This window comes from Panthera tigris, chromosome B3 (assembly GCF_018350195.1).
Source record: "Panthera tigris isolate Pti1 chromosome B3, P.tigris_Pti1_mat1.1, whole genome shotgun sequence".
NCBI lineage: Eukaryota > Metazoa > Chordata > Mammalia > Carnivora > Felidae > Panthera > Panthera tigris.
In genome coordinates this window covers 134,790,942-134,808,159 of record NC_056665.1, presented here as the reverse complement: position 1 = coordinate 134,808,159, position 17,218 = coordinate 134,790,942, and the positions used below count along the sequence as shown (strand labels likewise).

Below are 17,218 nucleotides of genomic sequence, written 5' to 3'. Positions count from 1 at the left end.
CTTCCTTGTTGTGATGGAAAAAACAGCCCCACCTGGGTGGGGGGGGGGGGGCGGAATGGGAGAACAGCGCTTTTTGTCCCAATTTTACGCAGACGCCCACTTCCTCGAGGTTGGGCAGCATGGTGACAGGGCGGATAGTCTCCCGTTGGCTCCCAGGCTTGAGTGACGGCCTGACCACAAAACCAGTATCCCACTTTGCTTTCCTTATTGAGGAGCAAATACAATAACCTAAAGGTCTTTAAAAAAAACATCTGTACCCCCGTGGTCTGTGCCCTTTGGGAAACGTTTTCAACAGCACGGCAACCCCGATGAGTCAGGTTGGCAAGAGGCTGGGCTCGAAGTGAGGAACCAAACAAAATCTGTGTCCCACCCGTGTTCTCTGCCTCGTGGGATGGGTCCATGGGAAGAATCTCTTGTTCTGCCGCTCACATGACTGATGCAGTGGGGAAGGTTCACCCAGTGAGGGAAGAGTCCCCTTCCTCTGCGCTTTGAGAAGGTCCGGAAGGAGCCTTCATGCTTGAGGGGCTCACGTGATCAGCTAGAGAGACCAGAAAAGCCCAAGTAGGTGTCCACACCCGGTGGGGATATCCAGACACTTGGGCGAATCCACCAAGAGGGCAGGGGTCAGCGAGACAGCATTTGGGCGTGTATGTCGGGGTGGGGTGGGGAGACGACAGATTTCCTGCCCCCCAAGAGCTGCCCAGAGAGCATTTTCAGAAACTTCTGGAAGTTTCTATGGGCGTGATGTGGCAACAAAGCTGCCAGGACACGAACCATCTCGGGTGCCCCGGACGCATCTGTTAACTGCCCCAAGGGGAGAAAGACCTACAGAATTGTGTTCAGAGGGCATTAGAGAGACCCAGGAATATTTAAATCACGGCACAGGGGAAGAACATCCTGAAGATTTTCACCCTAACACGCAAGTTCCTCGTTTATTGAAGTAACAAGCACTTGCTGAGAGCCTGTCACATACGCAGCACAACCATCTTTTCCAGGCAGGGAGGAGCATGGCCTGCAGGGGGAAGGAGAGACGGGGGTGGGAGCAAATGGGCCACCCCCTCCCTAAGTGCCCACTCAGTGTCAGGGTCACAGCCCCATCAGAACATCAAGGCCACTGAGGAGCACCGGCCCAAGCTGCTTCCCTCCTGCCGGCCCCCAGGGGAAAGTCCCCCAACGCGGCAGGTCCCCAAACACTGTTCCAGTGCCTGAACCCCACTGGCCCATCTCATGCCTGGGGAGGGAGGGCAGGGCATGGAAGCAGCTTCAGCCGCTGGTGCTGGGATTCTCCCCCACTTTTCCGCGGAGTGGGGGCTCAGAACTGACCCTCTCCCAGCCTATCACGCCTCTGTCCACCCCTACCTTAAGGAGAGGGAGGACCCTAGGACTCAGGTAGGAGAAACGCCAGGGGGACGGAAGGGGGTCGGCAAGGAGCCACCCTCACTCTTCCTGGATTCCCAGCACTTGTGTGGAGTCCGGCATTCCCGGAGTACCTGGCTCCTGCTGCTGTGGTCAGGCTTGCAGTTCCTCGTCTAAAGGGAAAGAGTGAGAGTTTCTTTCTTGAGGACCTAGACCCCTGGGCAGCCCAGGAGGGGGTCTTTGGTTGGGGTCTGCAGGACTGCCCTAGAGTCATGTGCATTCCCCACCTGGTTTAATCTGGCTCTGGGAGGGTTCTGCCTTATCAACCGCTTGGGTCTGTAAAAGGAGGGGATGGACAGAAGCAAGAAACAGCCCTAACAGGTGCGGGGAGAGGTGGCGATGGGCAGGTGAAAACTCACAAGTGCGAGGTCTGCGCACAGGGGCGAGAATCACAGAGACCGGCACACTGCAGGTCATGGGAAGGATAACGACTAACCTGTCTACAGCGCCCTTAACCATTAGTCTCTCCCTGCAGCTGACCCAGAACCTTCCTCCGGGGCCAGGTTTTCACCCACCTGTCCACGCCTGAGCCGGGAAGGGGAAATTCCAAACCAGAAATTGACAGGAGTCCCCTGCTCCTGATTCTACAGACATTTTCAGTCTCAGTTGCAACGGTTCGTTTTTCTTTTCTGCTCCCAATTAGAAGAGCTAAATTTAATTTTTTTATTGCCTATTTGTGACGCAGAGTAATTACCCCATGCTAATTAGCTTCGGGAATAAAATAAAAGGAAGTAATCCTGCGGAGTGATAAAAACATTATTTTAAGATGAAGGCCTAATTAATCAAGCAATTCTTTAAACCTGTGGTGGAAAAATATTTAAATAAGAGACTTTTTCACTTACAGCACATGGCTTCCTAGTTACAATAAACGCACAGATCCTTTAAGGAAGCTACATTGGCACATTAGAGTCCAAAGAGAATTAGCCAGCAGGAGTGCTCTACGTACTAAAAACACTATTTTAGCCTCAAACTGCCAACAGCAGTATACTTTATCATCTCAGATGGACTCCGCTGAGGAAGAGGCGGGTCACTGGGATGTATTCTCTAAAAGCTACACAAGGATTCAGAGAAGTGAACACCAGCGGGGACACCCTCGGGGGCCATGTGGCCTGTGCCTTGCAGGGAAAAAGATCTTTTGGTCTTTACCAGGGGAAAAAAACGTACACTGGATAGAGATAGATATTAGGATACGAGCTGGGGCACCAGGAGTCAATTAAATATTTGCTGAAGTCTTAACTTCAACAATAAGAACCAACCACAAGGGCAAAGACATGCCTCCGCCCACCCCCTCCCCCCACCCCCAACCGAGGATGGCCGACCCACTGGCTGACCAGGGAAGGGTAATGACCGGGGGCCTGGCTCTGCTCTACTTACTGACAACAGACCTCGAGTCACCTGATCTCTCCGAGGCTAGATTTTCTGTTAAATGGAGAGACCAAACCCTACTTACATCAACAGGGCAATTTTGAGAGTCAAGATGGAGACAGACCCACTCTGAAACCCAGAGGAGTCCGTAGGACCAAAGGGACCAGGTGGGCTTCCCTAAGAGGTCACAGAGGGCTTGGAAACCCTGCGCATCTGAAGTTGATATGAATGATCCTCCCGGCTCCCACCTAGCTAATTTCTTAGGAAAATCACCTTTGCCCTCCAGGGAAAGACCACTGAGCCCAATCCAGGTAAAGAAACTAAAGAGGAACCTTAATGTGGTATAGTTACTAACACTGATGCGGATCCAGAACAGAAGCCCGGCGACGACGGTGTTCCCTCCCACCTTAGGCTTACGCTCACTTAAAGGACACCAACTCGAACGCTCCCTCCTTCTGAAAATCAGGAGGCCCTAACAAACACAGTCACACATTCAACCTCGAGTCACGACCTTTGTGTTTCAAGAAGGAATGAGCTATTGGTTTAGGCTCATCCCCGACGACTGATTACAGGTGAATGGCTAAAAACCTGTCCTCACACTATCACGGGCGGTTGCCATACAGTCTTCCGTGCAAAATATCCCAATATTAAAAGTGCATCAAATCCAGTAGACTTTTGCAATAGAAACGTTACAAAAATAAAAAAAAAAAAACACACCTCTATATAAAATTAATTGTGCTTTCTTTTTAGAAACCACGGATGGTTTGTGTTCATAAATCTTTTTTTAATATATATTTGAGAGCTACGAAGCAGGTGAAAATTATTTCCTATTTTTCTATTTTTGACTCAGCCTCCCGTCCTTGGCCCTTCACGCGGAGCCCACTGTAAGGCTCTAAAAATTCCAAGTTACGTTTTTTCATACTTGCCTCCAGGTAACCAGACAGCAGTTTTCAGGAAATTTCCCATCTTGTCATTAACTGTTACTTGTGATACACTCGTTCCAGCAGGCTATGGAATTTGCTGGGCATACAGACCACTGGGTCTTCCAACGGGGTGGTTCTGAGAGCAGCGCATTAACAAAGGAATGACAAACGCAAACCGACAGAGGTCCGCATCACACAGAAGGTCTGGAACGTATGGCTACCGTGTCTACTGTGTCTCTGAATTAGCACCTAGGTAGACGTTAGTCTTTCACTCTCTTCTGTGTTCCGAACCAAAAGTCTTAGTGTCAGTGCGACATGATTGATACACATAGGATTCATTGTCCACGGGGTGTTACCTGTTCTTGGTCCCCAGCATGGCCTTTTTGTACGGAATGAGATTTTTCAAGTATGATGATCGACATGACATTTTATTTTTAATATTTCACTGCTCGTTCTCCGAACGCATCGATAAAAGTGGCGAGGAAATTCTCTTTTCTGCGGCGAGAAGCAGTTTCCGTTCTTCCAGCTTTTCCAGAGAAAGGGGCAGCATGTTTGCCCTCGTGGCCCCAAACCCTCAGCAGATGGAGGCCTTGCCCCCTCTGAGGTGTGAGTGTTTCCAGCAGAAATGGGAGGGACTGAGTGTAGCACAGGCCGCCTCAGGGACTCACACCCTCTGGCCCAGAGGGGACACTGGAGAACGACATTCCTATTTTGCACTTGCCCCAGGGGACCTCACATTCGCCGGCCACCTCACTTCTGAGGCTGCCCTACGACAGAAAGACAAACTGCACACAGATGTCCTCACTAAAGCGTCCGAGAGAGATGAGACACAAGTACATCCCTGCGGCTGCCAGCTCGGGGGTCTGCGAAGCCACTCCCATGGCGGCCCCCGAATCTTGCCTTGTGTGGGGAGGGCAGCACTCCGAGGAGGAGGAGGATGCCCAGCAGCCTGGCCCGTGACCAGACAAAGACCACGATGGCTCTTCCTTCCAGTGTGTGAAGGAACAGACGGTGGCCACCGAGGCAGGAGAGACTCGTGGTGGGGGAGGGAGGGAGAGAGGAGGCTGGCATCAGAGTCCAGAACAGCCCCCCGTGGGGGGTGGGCAGTAGCTCGGCTTTAATCGTCTTCTCGACACATCGGCAGGTTGACGAAGGTGAAGACGTTAAACTCTATCATTATCGAGAAGCACAAGAAGACAGCATAGAGGGCCAGCACACAGACCCCCAGCTTCCGGTCAAGTCTCCATTTGTTTAGATGGATGCCGAGGACCTGGAGGGACAGAGGACAAGCAGTGGCCTTGGGGACAGAGGAATACAGGGAGGCATTTTACCAGGGCCACTATACACAAACTAGGAACCGCAGAACTTTCTCCAAAATGTGGACAAGGGCGGAGTGGTACCACAAGGCACATCCTGGGCCTGGTCAGACTGAGTCCCTGAGGGCTTTGAGACCCGTCTGATGGAAGGGCGAGTCTTGCCCTTGACCCCAGGCCTGCTGGCTCCAGGGACACAAGCAGCCGCCCCCTCTGGGCTGGCCCTCCCCGAGCAGACACATCACTTTGCTCAGGACCCATGTTCGGCACCGAGGGCCTCCCTGCCCGGACTTCCTCTAGCGACAACCAGGGACTTTCTCTGGGTCTTCCCTTTGCTGCAGAACTTGGCATCCTCAGCCCCTCTCTGGGAAAACTTCCGATGCATCTACTGGCTCACGCCTTGGCAAACTTCAGCTTGGACCACCTTTTGGTGTGTGTGTGTGTGTGTGTGTGTGTGTGTGTGTGTGTGTGTGTGTGTGTGTGTAGATGGGCTTGGAGCACATCCTCATTCTACATTCTTTCTAGACGCTCCCACACTTCACTGCCTTTCCTTCTCATCTCTGAATTGAGACTTCCTAAGGACTGGATCACAGTTACCCCATCAGAGCAACACGATGTGTTCTACAGAGACAGACTGATCTGGGTTCAAATCCCAGCTTTGCCACCTCCTATCCCTGGGATTCTAGGCACGCTTTCTCGAACCCAAGCCTCGATTTCTTCCGCACAATGGGAATGGTATCATCAGGTGGCTGTAAGGACTGACCATCATAAGCAGAGGTAAAGTGTGTGGGACAGACGTGTGGGCACGTGGGGTGAGGAGGCCTCAGTATGAGGGTGTCCTGGTCCCGAGGCCTGACAGCCATGCTCCCCACCTGTCAGCTTGGATGGACAGGGGTGAATTTCTCTCTTACTGGCACTAGTGAGGGGAGACAGACTGGGCCGTGGGGATACAGGGAGGTGGGTCACTTGCTCTGGTGACTTCTGGGTCACTCAGGCAAAAATGTGGTGGTGGGGGCCAACATTCTTGGCACCGTGTCTGGAGGGACCTGTGAATTTGTGTTTGCTCATTTTTATGCCTCACTGCCAAGGGAAGAGGGAGGGCTTTCAGAGACTCTGCAAGTGACTGTGGATCCCATGGAACGACACGTAATTCTGGAACCGGAAAGACTCACAGTGAGAGCGACAGAGCCCAGCAACAACACCACGGAATAGACCAGACCCCGGCTGTTGATCTTCACCTGGAAAAACAAACACGGGTGCCCTGAATCTCTGGGCTGCCAGGGCCCCCGTTCTGAGAGCCTGGCGTACCCCGGTGTATTCCTTCCCCTTCCGGAAAGCACAGGCGGGTGTTCGTGGCGAGCACATGGCAGTGGAGGGTCAGCCAAACGTGGGTTTAGGCCTCGGCCCCGCCTGTGAGGGAAAGGACTCGGAGGGGACGTGCACGCCCGCAGGCTGCAGTGCGGGGTGGCCGTCCCGATGTGTGCTCGGCACACGGGGGCTACACATGGGCTTCTCCCCAACAGCTGCTCCTCCGGCTGTCCCGGAGGCCTTCAAGGAAAGGGGGTGCCGGGGTGCCAGGGTGCCAAGGGGAAGGGGACAGCGGGTCCCCTGGAGCTCTCGGCTGGAACAGGGCCAAGGCCACTGTCATTCCCCATAAAGTGCTCGTGTCTGGCGTCCATCTGGCTTATGGGGCAGTGAGAGGAACTTACCGTGGACCCATAGTTAATAACCATGGTCTGCAGGCCCCAGGGTATGCCGAGTCCCACTAGGATGTCAAACACATTGCTTCCTATGGTGTTTGAGACTGCCATGTCACCAAGGCCTAGAGGACAAGGGACATGAGTCATTCACTGAGGTGGCCGGAAGCCCCTATTAGCGTCCTAGGAATCCCTTCTTCACGGACTCTGAATTTCAGAAACTTTTTATGAAGTCTAAATCCACTCTATGAAGTCTAAGGGGTCTCTTAGGGACCGAATTGTGACCCTTAAGATTCATATGTTGGAGTCCTGACCCCTAATTCCTGGGAATGTGGCATTATTTAGAGATAGGATCTTACAGGGATAAACCACTTAAAATAAGTCATTAGGGTCAACTCTAATCCAATATGATTGGTGGGGTTTGTTTTTGTTTTTGTTTTTTTTTAAGTAGGCTTCATGCCCTGCATGGAGCCTAAGCAGGGCTTGGACTCACAACCTTGAGATCAAGACCTGAGCGGAGATGGAGAGTCAGATGCTTAACCGAGCCACCCACACGCCCCCCAAGACGACCGGTGTTTGCTGATGTTCTCCAGGGGCTCACTGCATGCTTCACCCTCGTTGAATCCCCCCAGTTACCCTGGGAGGGAGAGGGCACTGTCCACTGTCTCATGTGGCAGATGATGGAACCAAGGCTTGGGACATGCCCAAGATCACACAGTTTGTGGGCGGTCCAGCATCCTTCACCCCGAGCCATGATGTGTACATGTGGCCCAGGTGATGGTGCCATGACCTGGGCTCAGAGGATAAGCTGTCGGGTCCTCTGCCCTCATGGCTTCCGCAGAGTGAATTCTTTTCTCCCCACTAGACTAGAAGCATCTTCGAGGCTAGGGGGCCATGCCGTCATCCCCTGCTTCCTGCCCAACCGGCCAGTGTCATGCTGGCCACACAACCTAAGGACTTAATGATCGTGAGGGGTATGAAAAGTGAGAAAACAAACATTCACAACTAACACTCATGCTGGCTCACACCTGTTCTAGCCCGGCCTCTGAGCTCTCATTCAACGTGAGCGTCAGAACCTGGCACACATACAAATGTGTGTGCAATGAACACGCCCGAAACACAAACAGCCATAAGCACACAACCGCTCTTGTCACCGAGAAGCCTGCAGCCACCCAGGCCGGCACCTGGACGGTCGGCTCACCCGTTTGACCACAGGTGCCACTGCTGGAAGCCAGGTCCCGCCCGCCTCCTGCCCTGTCGCTGTCCTTTGCAGACCTCCGGGATACAAGGCCTCCCTTGACACTGACACTGTCTTAAGTGACTTGAAAATCGTGGCAGCTTGGTGTTTCTGGGGGTGGGAGCTCTGGGAAATCAGCCTTCCCACAAATGCAGCTGCTGTTTTGAGCCAGCTACTCGTCCCCATCACTAGATGGGTCGATGCCTGAGTTTGAGGGGCGCCTGGGTGGCTCAGTCTGGTGAGCGTCCGACTTCGACTCAGGTCATGATCTCACCGTCTGTGAGTTCGAGCCCCGCGTCGGGCTCTGTGCTGACAGCTCGGAGCCTGGAGCCTGCTTCGGATTCTGTGTCTTCCCCCCTCTCTCTGCCCCTCCCCCACTCGTGCTCTGTCTCTCTCAAAAATAAACATTAGAAAATAAAAAATAAAAAAAAAGATGCCCGAGTTTGAGAGGACAAGGGTCTCTCTGACACGGTGGCCTTCCTGCCCCACACAGGTGCTGCATATAGAGGAACCTTACGGCAACACTTGTCAGCCTTCAAGAGCACAGGCCTCGCTTGGGGGCCTCGCTGAAATGCAGATTCTGACTGAGTGGGTCCGGGGCGGGCCTGAGACTCTGCATGTCCCACAAGCTCCCTGGTCAGGCTGCCACCAGCCTGGGCCACACACGGAGCCAGGAGCCTTCAGGGAGCCGAGGGCGCCCTATCTCCGCGTGCTGCGGGGTCTGCTTGTGGGTAGACAAGCGGGAGTTTCGGTGCCCTCTCATGAAAAGCACCTCTGGTAACCGTGTCTGCTGGATCCTCTGTCAGTGACACCAGTGTCACTTTTTTCTGAGAGCGTGTGCACGCGCACATGCCAGTGGGGGAGGGGCGGAGGGAGCCGGAGAGAGAATCTCAAGCAGGACCCGTGCTCAGCGCGGAGCCCAACACGGGGCTCGATCCCACGACCGTGAGATCATGACCTGAGCCGAAATCAAGAGTCGGACGCGCTCGAACGACTGAGCCACCCAGGCGCCCCTACAATGATTCACTCCACCCCTGCCTCGCCTTTCCTCGGTTTCTGTGCCCCCACACTCCACAGGGCTCACTCTGAGATGACGTCCTCCCTCAGAGCCCCACTCAACCCCAGCTCCCAGAGCCCCCTTTCTGACCTCGCTGGGGCCGCCCCCTCCCCAGGCCTTAACCTTCTAGCATCAAGACCCCTGCCCCCAGACAGCCCGGACTCTGCGGGGCAGTTTCTTCAACTGCATTCTCTTGCCCCCTTGACCTTCCATTGTATCAACCCAACAACCCCAGGGCCAGGGAACTTGCCCTCTCTCATCCGTGTGTTACTGGAGCTGGTGTGACTGAGTCCCACCCAACTTTGTGCCACAGAACATCAGCCAGGCCCTCGGGGCTCACTGCCTTTCCTATTCCTCCCTGTACTGGCTTGAACAGTGCCCAGCCCCGCAACTCACGTCTGCCCAGCACCTGTAAATTGGGCCTTATTTGCAAGGAGGATCAAAGGAAGGTGAAGTCATAACTGAATTAGGACGGGCCCTAATGCAGGGACCGGTGCCCTCGTGAGGACAGGGAAGTCTGGACACAGACGCACACACGGGGAAGACCACCACGTGCCCATGGAGGCAGAGACCGTAGAGACACAGCCTCAAGCCATTCGGTCACCATTACAAGCCAGGAGAGAGGCCTGGGACAGACCCTTCAGCCTTTGGAGGGAGCACGGGCCTGCTACCACCTTGAATTTGGACTTCTAAGTCTCCAGACCCGTGCAACAATCAATCTCTTGTTTCAAGCCACCGAGCTGTGGTATTTTCGCTATGGCAGTCCTAGGAAATGAATGCATTTCATTGTGACCTCAAAGGTCACTCGATCACACCCCGTTCGCCTCAGCTGCTGTCCCCACTGTCCCCGTTCTCCGCAAGCCTCCAGCCTCCGCCAACCACATTCCCACACTTCCCTCCCCTCAGCTCTTATCTTCTCAGGACCGACCGACCCATCAACCAACCCTTTCTCCTAACTCGGAGGAATGAAAGGTCCTTTGCCGATTTTCCAGAGCCGACTTTCTCGTTGGGGACTTGTGTCCCCTCTGAGGTGTCATTCTGTGATTGGCCCCCACCTCCCGCCCCCCCTCCCCAAACTTTCACACTTTTGTTGGTGGATGAAGATCTATGGAAGTGCATGCTGGGTTGCTACCTCACCAGTGGAAACAGCCTTTATTCACTGCCCTTTACGGCTCTTTTGTTCTGCCATTAAACAGCATACAGGTTGACCCATGTCACATAGTGAGCCTTGACTTTAACAATAGGAAAACAGAGGCACGTGGGTGGCTCAGTGGGTTAAGCATCTGACTACTGATTTTAGTTCAGGTCATGATCTTGTGGTTCGTAAGATCGAGCCCTGCATCAGGCTCTGTGCTGACCACACGGAGCCTGCTTGGGACTCTCCCTCTTTCTCACTGCCCCTTTCCCACTCTGTGTGCCCCCCCCCACCCCCACCACCTCTCTTAAATAAATAGATAACCTTAGGGATGCCTGGGTGGCTTAGCTGGTTATGCGTCCAACTTCGGCTCAGGTCATGATCTCACGGCTCATGGGTTTGAGCCCCGCGTCAGGTTCTATGCGGGCAGCTCAGAGCCTGGAGCCTGCTTCAGATTCTGTCTTCCTCTCTCTCTGCCCCTCCCCACTCGCACTCTGTCTCTCTCTCTCAAAAAAAAACATTAAATAATTCTTTAAGTAAACTAAAAAAAAAAAATAGGAAAGCAGAATAGGAACCAGATATAGGATATCCCTGCTTTGCCGTCCTGGGACCTGAACACTTCTTGTTACTGTTGTATTTGCTATAAGAAGTTGGAGCTTCAGCTCTGTTCAATGTCACACTGGTGACTTTAGAGCAAGTTCATTTTTATCCAAGTTTGCACAAGCAAATGCTTCCAAAGGGCTGGAGGCGTTATATCTTGGTAGTATTCTCTCCACAGATGGAATCTGCTGCATGATGCTTTCCCACCATCAGCTGGCTCTGTAGCAGGACTTATCAACTACCAGGCAGAAGAGCCATGAACCAGAACTCCGGTGGGGGCCGGGAGCCTGCATGGCGATGCTCACAGCTGTGGGGGCCGAGGCACCGTCCTTACCTTGTCTCGCCACGATTAAGCTGGCCATGCAGTCCGGAACACTCGTGCCTGCCGCCAGGAAAGTGATACCCATGATGACATCCGGGATCCCAAGCGTGTATCCAATAATGGTCACCTGCAGAAGACGGAGGACAGGAACTCACGGAGGAACACCCAGACCTTTGCTTACTCTGAGTGTTTTCCACTTGAACCACAGCACTGCTGTTTTATTTACTGTTTTCAAAAGTCTAGCAAACGCAGTCAGATGAAAACAAAAGTCACCTACCGTTTCTCAAGACCCATAGACAACCACTATTAACACTTTTCATGAGCCCACGGCTCTCAAACTCCAGCATGTGGAAAATCTTCCGGGGAGGGGGAGGCTGGTTACAGCGCAGACTTCCGGGCCCCACCCCAAGTTTCTGATTCAGGAGGTCTGTGGTGAAGCCCAGAGTTTATATTCCTCACAAGTTCCCAGGTGGCCGGGACCCTCAGGCTACCGGTCTGGGAACCCGCTTGAAAACCACTGCTTTACAAAACATCCTTGACTTTCTCTTCGGGGTGTGTGTGAGAAAAAAAAAAACAGAATCAGATGACTATCGACACAGATTTTGCAGCTACCTGTTTCATGTAATAACTGACTGTGAACACCTGTCCATTGTACATTCTCATCCACGACACTGTCTTAAACTGATGCACAGATTTCATTGCACGGCTCTGGAGTTTCAGTGCATCCCTCACCGGTGGATATCGAGGTGGTCTCTTTCCCACTGCGTATAAGTGACATTTATTGAGCACTTGCTGTGTACCAGGTGTGTCACGTGCACAATCTCAGGCTCTCTATTATCCCCACCCACTGGGGAGGGGCCACTCTGGGCGTGCTCATTTTACGCCCCGGGAAACGGAGGCTCAGAGAGGTTAAGCGGCATTACCTGTGGGCACGAGGCTGGTGAGCCGTGGAGCAGGGATTCTGGGCCAGGTCTTTCCGACTCTAAAGGCCATGCACCAACCTCAACACCGCGCGCCTTGTGCGTACAGCTTTGAGTTCTTACTGCCTCCTAAGGATAAGCTCCAAGACACAGAACCGCCGGAGGGAAGGACAGGTGAGCTTTGAAGGATCTTGACGCTTGGTCACACAACTCCCCTGATAAACGCCTGACGCTTGAGAGATGGCTGGGGCCCTGAGTAGCAGCCAGATGGAAAGCCCTAGAAGCATCTGGATAACCCCATTCAAAATACTCATTAGCTCTGGCTTGCTTCCCCATCTAAAAACCGGGAACACTGGCATCTCTTAGGGTAGTTCACATCTTGATGGATGGCTCTAATCCCAGTGAACAGTTGTTTGATTTAGACAAGCTGGTTTGCTTCTCTGAGCCTCAGTCCCCTCATCTGTAAAACGAGCTTGTTGATAAAGATTAAATGAGAAAGTGTGAGGTGACCATGCCTGGCCCGTGCAAGGTGTCCATAGGTGTATGTTTCCCTTCTCTTTCAGTCATTCACCTTACAATCCATAGGAGCGGAGAGAATGAGGGTGATCAGATTCACAGAGCTCAGAGAGCCCCAGATGAAGTAGGCTAAGTGCAAAGCTCAGCCCTGGAACGTAGTCAGAGCATGTGGACTGCAACAACATCCCTCCCGGGGACAAAGCTTTGCCGGGGGGTTTGAAGATGCCCCACCTGCTGAAAGATGGTACCCAGCTCAGCATCACCAGGTACAGGGCAGAGCGCACACGGACAGGCCCGCCCTGGTCTCTGCAGGAAGAGACACCGAGGAGGCCAACATGGACTGCTGATCCATCAATCAATGTTCAGTCTACCTTGGCCGTGATGGAGATCTCCCTAAGTACAACCAGGCCATGGCCGACCTGCTTTCAGTGAGGGATGCCAGACATCATAAACACAGGAGCCTGGGTTATTCTGATGTTATTGGATGCCTCCATTTTTCCTTTCTTAAATCACCGAACTGTGTGGCTAAGAAGCCAAAGGATGGAAGAACAGAAGGAAGGCCTCGTGTGTGCGTGCGCCATCCAGGGTGCTTAGGACCGGAGAGGCCACCTGAGTGTTGCTTTGCCCTGGACTCCGGCCCTGGGCTCTCGGAGCCCACCTGATACTCAGGCTTCAGAAAGGGAAGCAGAGCTGAGTCCAGACTCTGGGGCTATCTGTTGTGACCTAGTGGAAGTCACGGCTCCCCTCCGGTCCTCAGTCTCCCCAACTGTGCAAGGGAGCTGGACACGGCAATCCCTTTCGAAGGACCCTCCGTTTTGACACTGGCATTCAAGAATCATTTCCCCTGAAGGCTTAGGGGTGAGGGATGTAAAAGCTGGTGGGAGTAAGGGGTGGGCAGGTGACCCTTCACTGCTCCCTGGCACACCAGTCAAGGCATAAGGAAAGTAAGCTCGTGTCCCTCTGGCCAGCACTTCTTGCTTCCGTAGAAACAAAGACTAATGTGGGGTGCTGTGAGCTATACCAATTTCTACTATCAGGGTCATTCCATTCCCTCCAAACTAAGGCGGGGTGACGTTCAAAACCGTAGGTAAGGGGGCCGCAGCAAAGCGGTTCCTGTGACCCTGGCCAAGCCGCTGCCATGACTCTGCTTTAAGAAGTGTGGGTGGGGTCTGTAAGTCCAGGTGGTGTGGATGAGGGTGCTGTTAAATGTCCTGCCTCACTGCCAACTAATAGAGCGGATTTCAGAATACTGCTGTTTTCAGTAGAGAAGAAAAAGTCTCACTCATTCATGAATTTGATCTTATGTACTTCTCATAACCCACCCGAACGTCATGGAATACTTTTTTTTTTTTTTTTTTTTTTTTTTTTTTACTTGCAGTGGTTAGTTTGGGAACACACTTTAATAAGAGAAACCACTGGATCCTTTTTATTGAATAAAAAGATAGGCTGGCGTTAACCCTATTCAGAAAAATGTCAATTTACAAGTGCAATTCATTTAAGGAATCGTTTTCACGATCTTTGTCCTCCTTTTCTGGGGGTGGGGAGGGTTGGAGAGTAGCTATTTTCAACTCCTCCCACCCCAACACACACACACACACACACACACACACACACACACACACACACACACACACCCCAGCATCTATAAGGACTTTAGCCTTTATCTGAACAAAGCATGGAAGCAGCATTGGCTGCACCTTGCGGTGCGAACAGCTGTTAGCTTCGGCCGTGATCGATCTGTCATGCTCAGACCACGATGCCCGAACAGACACTTCCACTCTCCCAATGACCCTGTGAGGCAGGGATGATCGTCCCCCTTTCGTAGAGGAGACTTGTGGCTCTGGAAGCTGAGTCACCTGAGTTCGTGGCTTGTGAGTGGGAGATCTACGATTCAAATTCATTTCCATGTGATCCCACAGCCCTTTTCTCCCCGCCACACTGCTCCTCTGGGATTAAGGGAAAGGCGGCCCCTGCGCCTCTCAAACCAAGACTCGCTGCCCTCTGCAGCTGGCGTCAGGCATCAGGCGGAGAGTGAAATGTCTACACGTGTACCACTGCGGTGCGAGCTGCTGACAGGTGAGCTTTCACAGCAACAGAAACAGCTGTCTGTCACTGCTCCTCTCCTGCTCCTGGGCTCCCTACGTGGAGCAGAAGGGGGGGGACCCCATGGGGTGGCACACGGAGCAAGGGGGAAGGGGCTCCTGCTTGGCCCGCCCCAGGGGGCTGTCCCACGTGGTCCAGAGGAGCTTACAAGGAACCGTGCCAATGCCTCTCTGCCTGCAAAACGTCTGTCCCCATGGCATCAGAGAGCTCCAGTAGGAGACTGATAGGCAGCTCGGGGTCACGGCTGAGATCATGGACTCAGGACCCAACACTGGGGACTAACCCCAACTCTAGACCTTACTGATTATGTAACGAATTGTGCCCTAGTTGGTAGTCGTGCAAGGGGGCCGATGACTCCATCTGGATGCCTCAGTTTCCTCCTCTGTAAAATGGGCAAAATAAAAAACACCTACCCCATCGGGCTGTCATGAGGGCAGGGGTTCTGGAAAGGGCTGCCTTGTGTTGTCTCCCTCACGTTCCCCCCCAGGGACCCTGGAGAGGAAAGGGGCCTAGTGACTAGCCCCCCAGAGATCCTTATACAGCAGCCACACCAGCCCTGCCGTATTCCTCTTTGCACGGCACCCGGGCAGCATGTCTCACAATCTCCGTGTGAAGGTCTGTCTCCCTCAACGCGCCCCAACTCCTGCCTGGAAGGCAAGCGCCACGCGGTGTCTATCTGGGCGCCCCCGGTGCGCGGCACTGCCCCGCGCTCCTCTGCTGAACCTTTCTACCGAGCGACATGCCAACGGCTGTGAAGGGAGGGACTTGCACAGCAGTGCCCGAGGCCGCTCTTTGAACGCAGCTCTCCCAGCCCCCAGCAGGTGCCGGGCAGGGGCTGTGCCTACAGTCCGCCCTCGCTTCCTCCACTCACCAGCCACACCATCAGGTAGGAGAAGACAGCAATCCACAGCGTGGCGGTGATGAAGGTGACCATGAAGTACTTCTCCCAGCGGGGCTTGCTGCAGTTGGGGATGGTCACGCACAGGAGGAAGATGAGCGGCCAGGTGAACACCCACTTGGCTTTGTCCCCTCTTGCCTCTGCAGGGGGGCGGAGCCGGGGGCGGGGCGGGGAGAGAAACACATGCCGGGTTATACACCTGCCAGTCTACCTGTCCGTTTCGTTTCTCAAGCCGAACAAGACAACGCCCCCAGTGTGAGCCCCTGAACTCAGAAGTACACGCCTCCATAATGGCACCCTGGAGGCGATCTCAATAAGACAAGCCGGTAAGTGTTTGCTGACCGCATAACTTCTGTCAGTCCAGATCTTTCATTCATCAGAGTAAGGAAAGCGAGACCCAGAGCCGGAACGGATTTGCCCAGGAGAGCTGGAGGGGGTGCTGTGGGATAGGGTGGGCTCTGCAATCAGACAGACCCGGGTCGGTGTTCAGACGACCTTGAGCAATCCCATCAGCTCCCCACCCACCGGTCCCCGGACGGCAAGAGTTGTAGTAACAACAGTGCTATAATCAGTATACAGAGTCTTTGCTGTGTGGAGCAGGCATAGGGCTAACTAAGAGCTTTGCCTTTTATTGCTTTCTTCATCTGTTGAGCGGGAATGTTTTCTCTTTCTTGGGTGTTCCAAGAACGACATGATGTACACAAAACACATGCTGCGGCACACAGTAGGTACTTTGGAAACCTCAGCTCCTTTGTTCCAAGATCATACGCTCGGCTCGTTGCAAACGCGAGACTAAAGTGTGGGTGTCCTGGCTGGCAGGTAAGACCTCACTGGCCCCTACCGACAGAATCGACAAACAATTCAACCATGGAGAAGTGGCTTCAATAAGCCTGTGTGCAAGCCTGGTGTCCTTAATTAGCCACTGAGTATGGGTGCAAATGCAGACTCACAGTCAGCTTGTTGCCAATGAAACAGTGGAGGACGGACTTCTGAGGAGTCTCTCCTCCATAAAAGCAATGAGAACATTGGCAAAAATGGTCAGATCCAGCCTTTTTCAGAACTCTGGAAATGGACCAAAGGCCTGTAGTAATCCAGGCAGAGTTCACTTAAGAAAACTGGCTGCATATCAGTGAGAACAGTGAGCTTTGTGGAGTGTTAACTTGCTCTTTTTCCATTCCTTCCCACTAGCTCTGGAGTAGCCTTGAAAACCATCATCCCCGGCATCCGCCGCAGGGGGTGGGACAAGGCTGGAGCCCCTTCAAGTCCATTCTGGGAGAACTGGCATCTCCTGACCTGTCTGGTGGTTTCCTGGAAGATCCCACTTCCAAGGTTGTCTTTATTTTTCCTGCATCAGAGCTCAGCCAGTGTGAACAGCTTTTTCCTTGGAGGCATTTGTTGAAAAGAATCAGAGGCAACTGCTGAACATCAGTGTCCACGGGGGTGGATAACAGTTGGGACAGACAATGAGCTGACCAAACAGCTTAAAAAAACAAATTGAGGAATGGGATGCCTAACGAGGGCTTTGAAAAGCTCCTACATATCTTGGTATCTAAAGACCAAAACCATATGCCCATGGTTATTCACATGCTCGGTGAAGATTTGAGAATGCCCTAAGCTGTCACTTCTGCCTCAGGGTGAGCCTCTGAGCAAGCAAGGAAGTAAAGACTAAGGTACATTTGTAAACTTCCTGCCTCAGTGTTGAAGGCACGCCTCCAA

At 53.1% G+C, this 17,218-nt stretch overlaps 1 protein-coding gene across 1 annotated transcript in view; it reads right to left on the bottom strand.

Annotated features, from left to right (window-relative positions):
* Positions 1-3,586: 3,586 nt before the first annotated feature.
* SLC24A4 (solute carrier family 24 member 4) overlaps positions 3,587-17,218 on the bottom strand; it is a 170,978-nt gene continuing 157,346 nt past the window's right edge. Inside the window, exons 13-17 of the mRNA XM_007094943.3 lie at positions 15,476-15,642; positions 11,078-11,192; positions 6,727-6,839; positions 6,190-6,255; positions 3,587-4,974 (exon numbers count right to left, since the gene is read on the bottom strand). Coding sequence (XP_007095005.2) covers positions 4,822-4,974; positions 6,190-6,255; positions 6,727-6,839; positions 11,078-11,192; positions 15,476-15,642 — 614 coding nt within the window. The 3' untranslated portion in view covers positions 3,587-4,821. The remainder of the gene's footprint in view (positions 4,975-6,189; positions 6,256-6,726; positions 6,840-11,077; positions 11,193-15,475; positions 15,643-17,218) is intronic.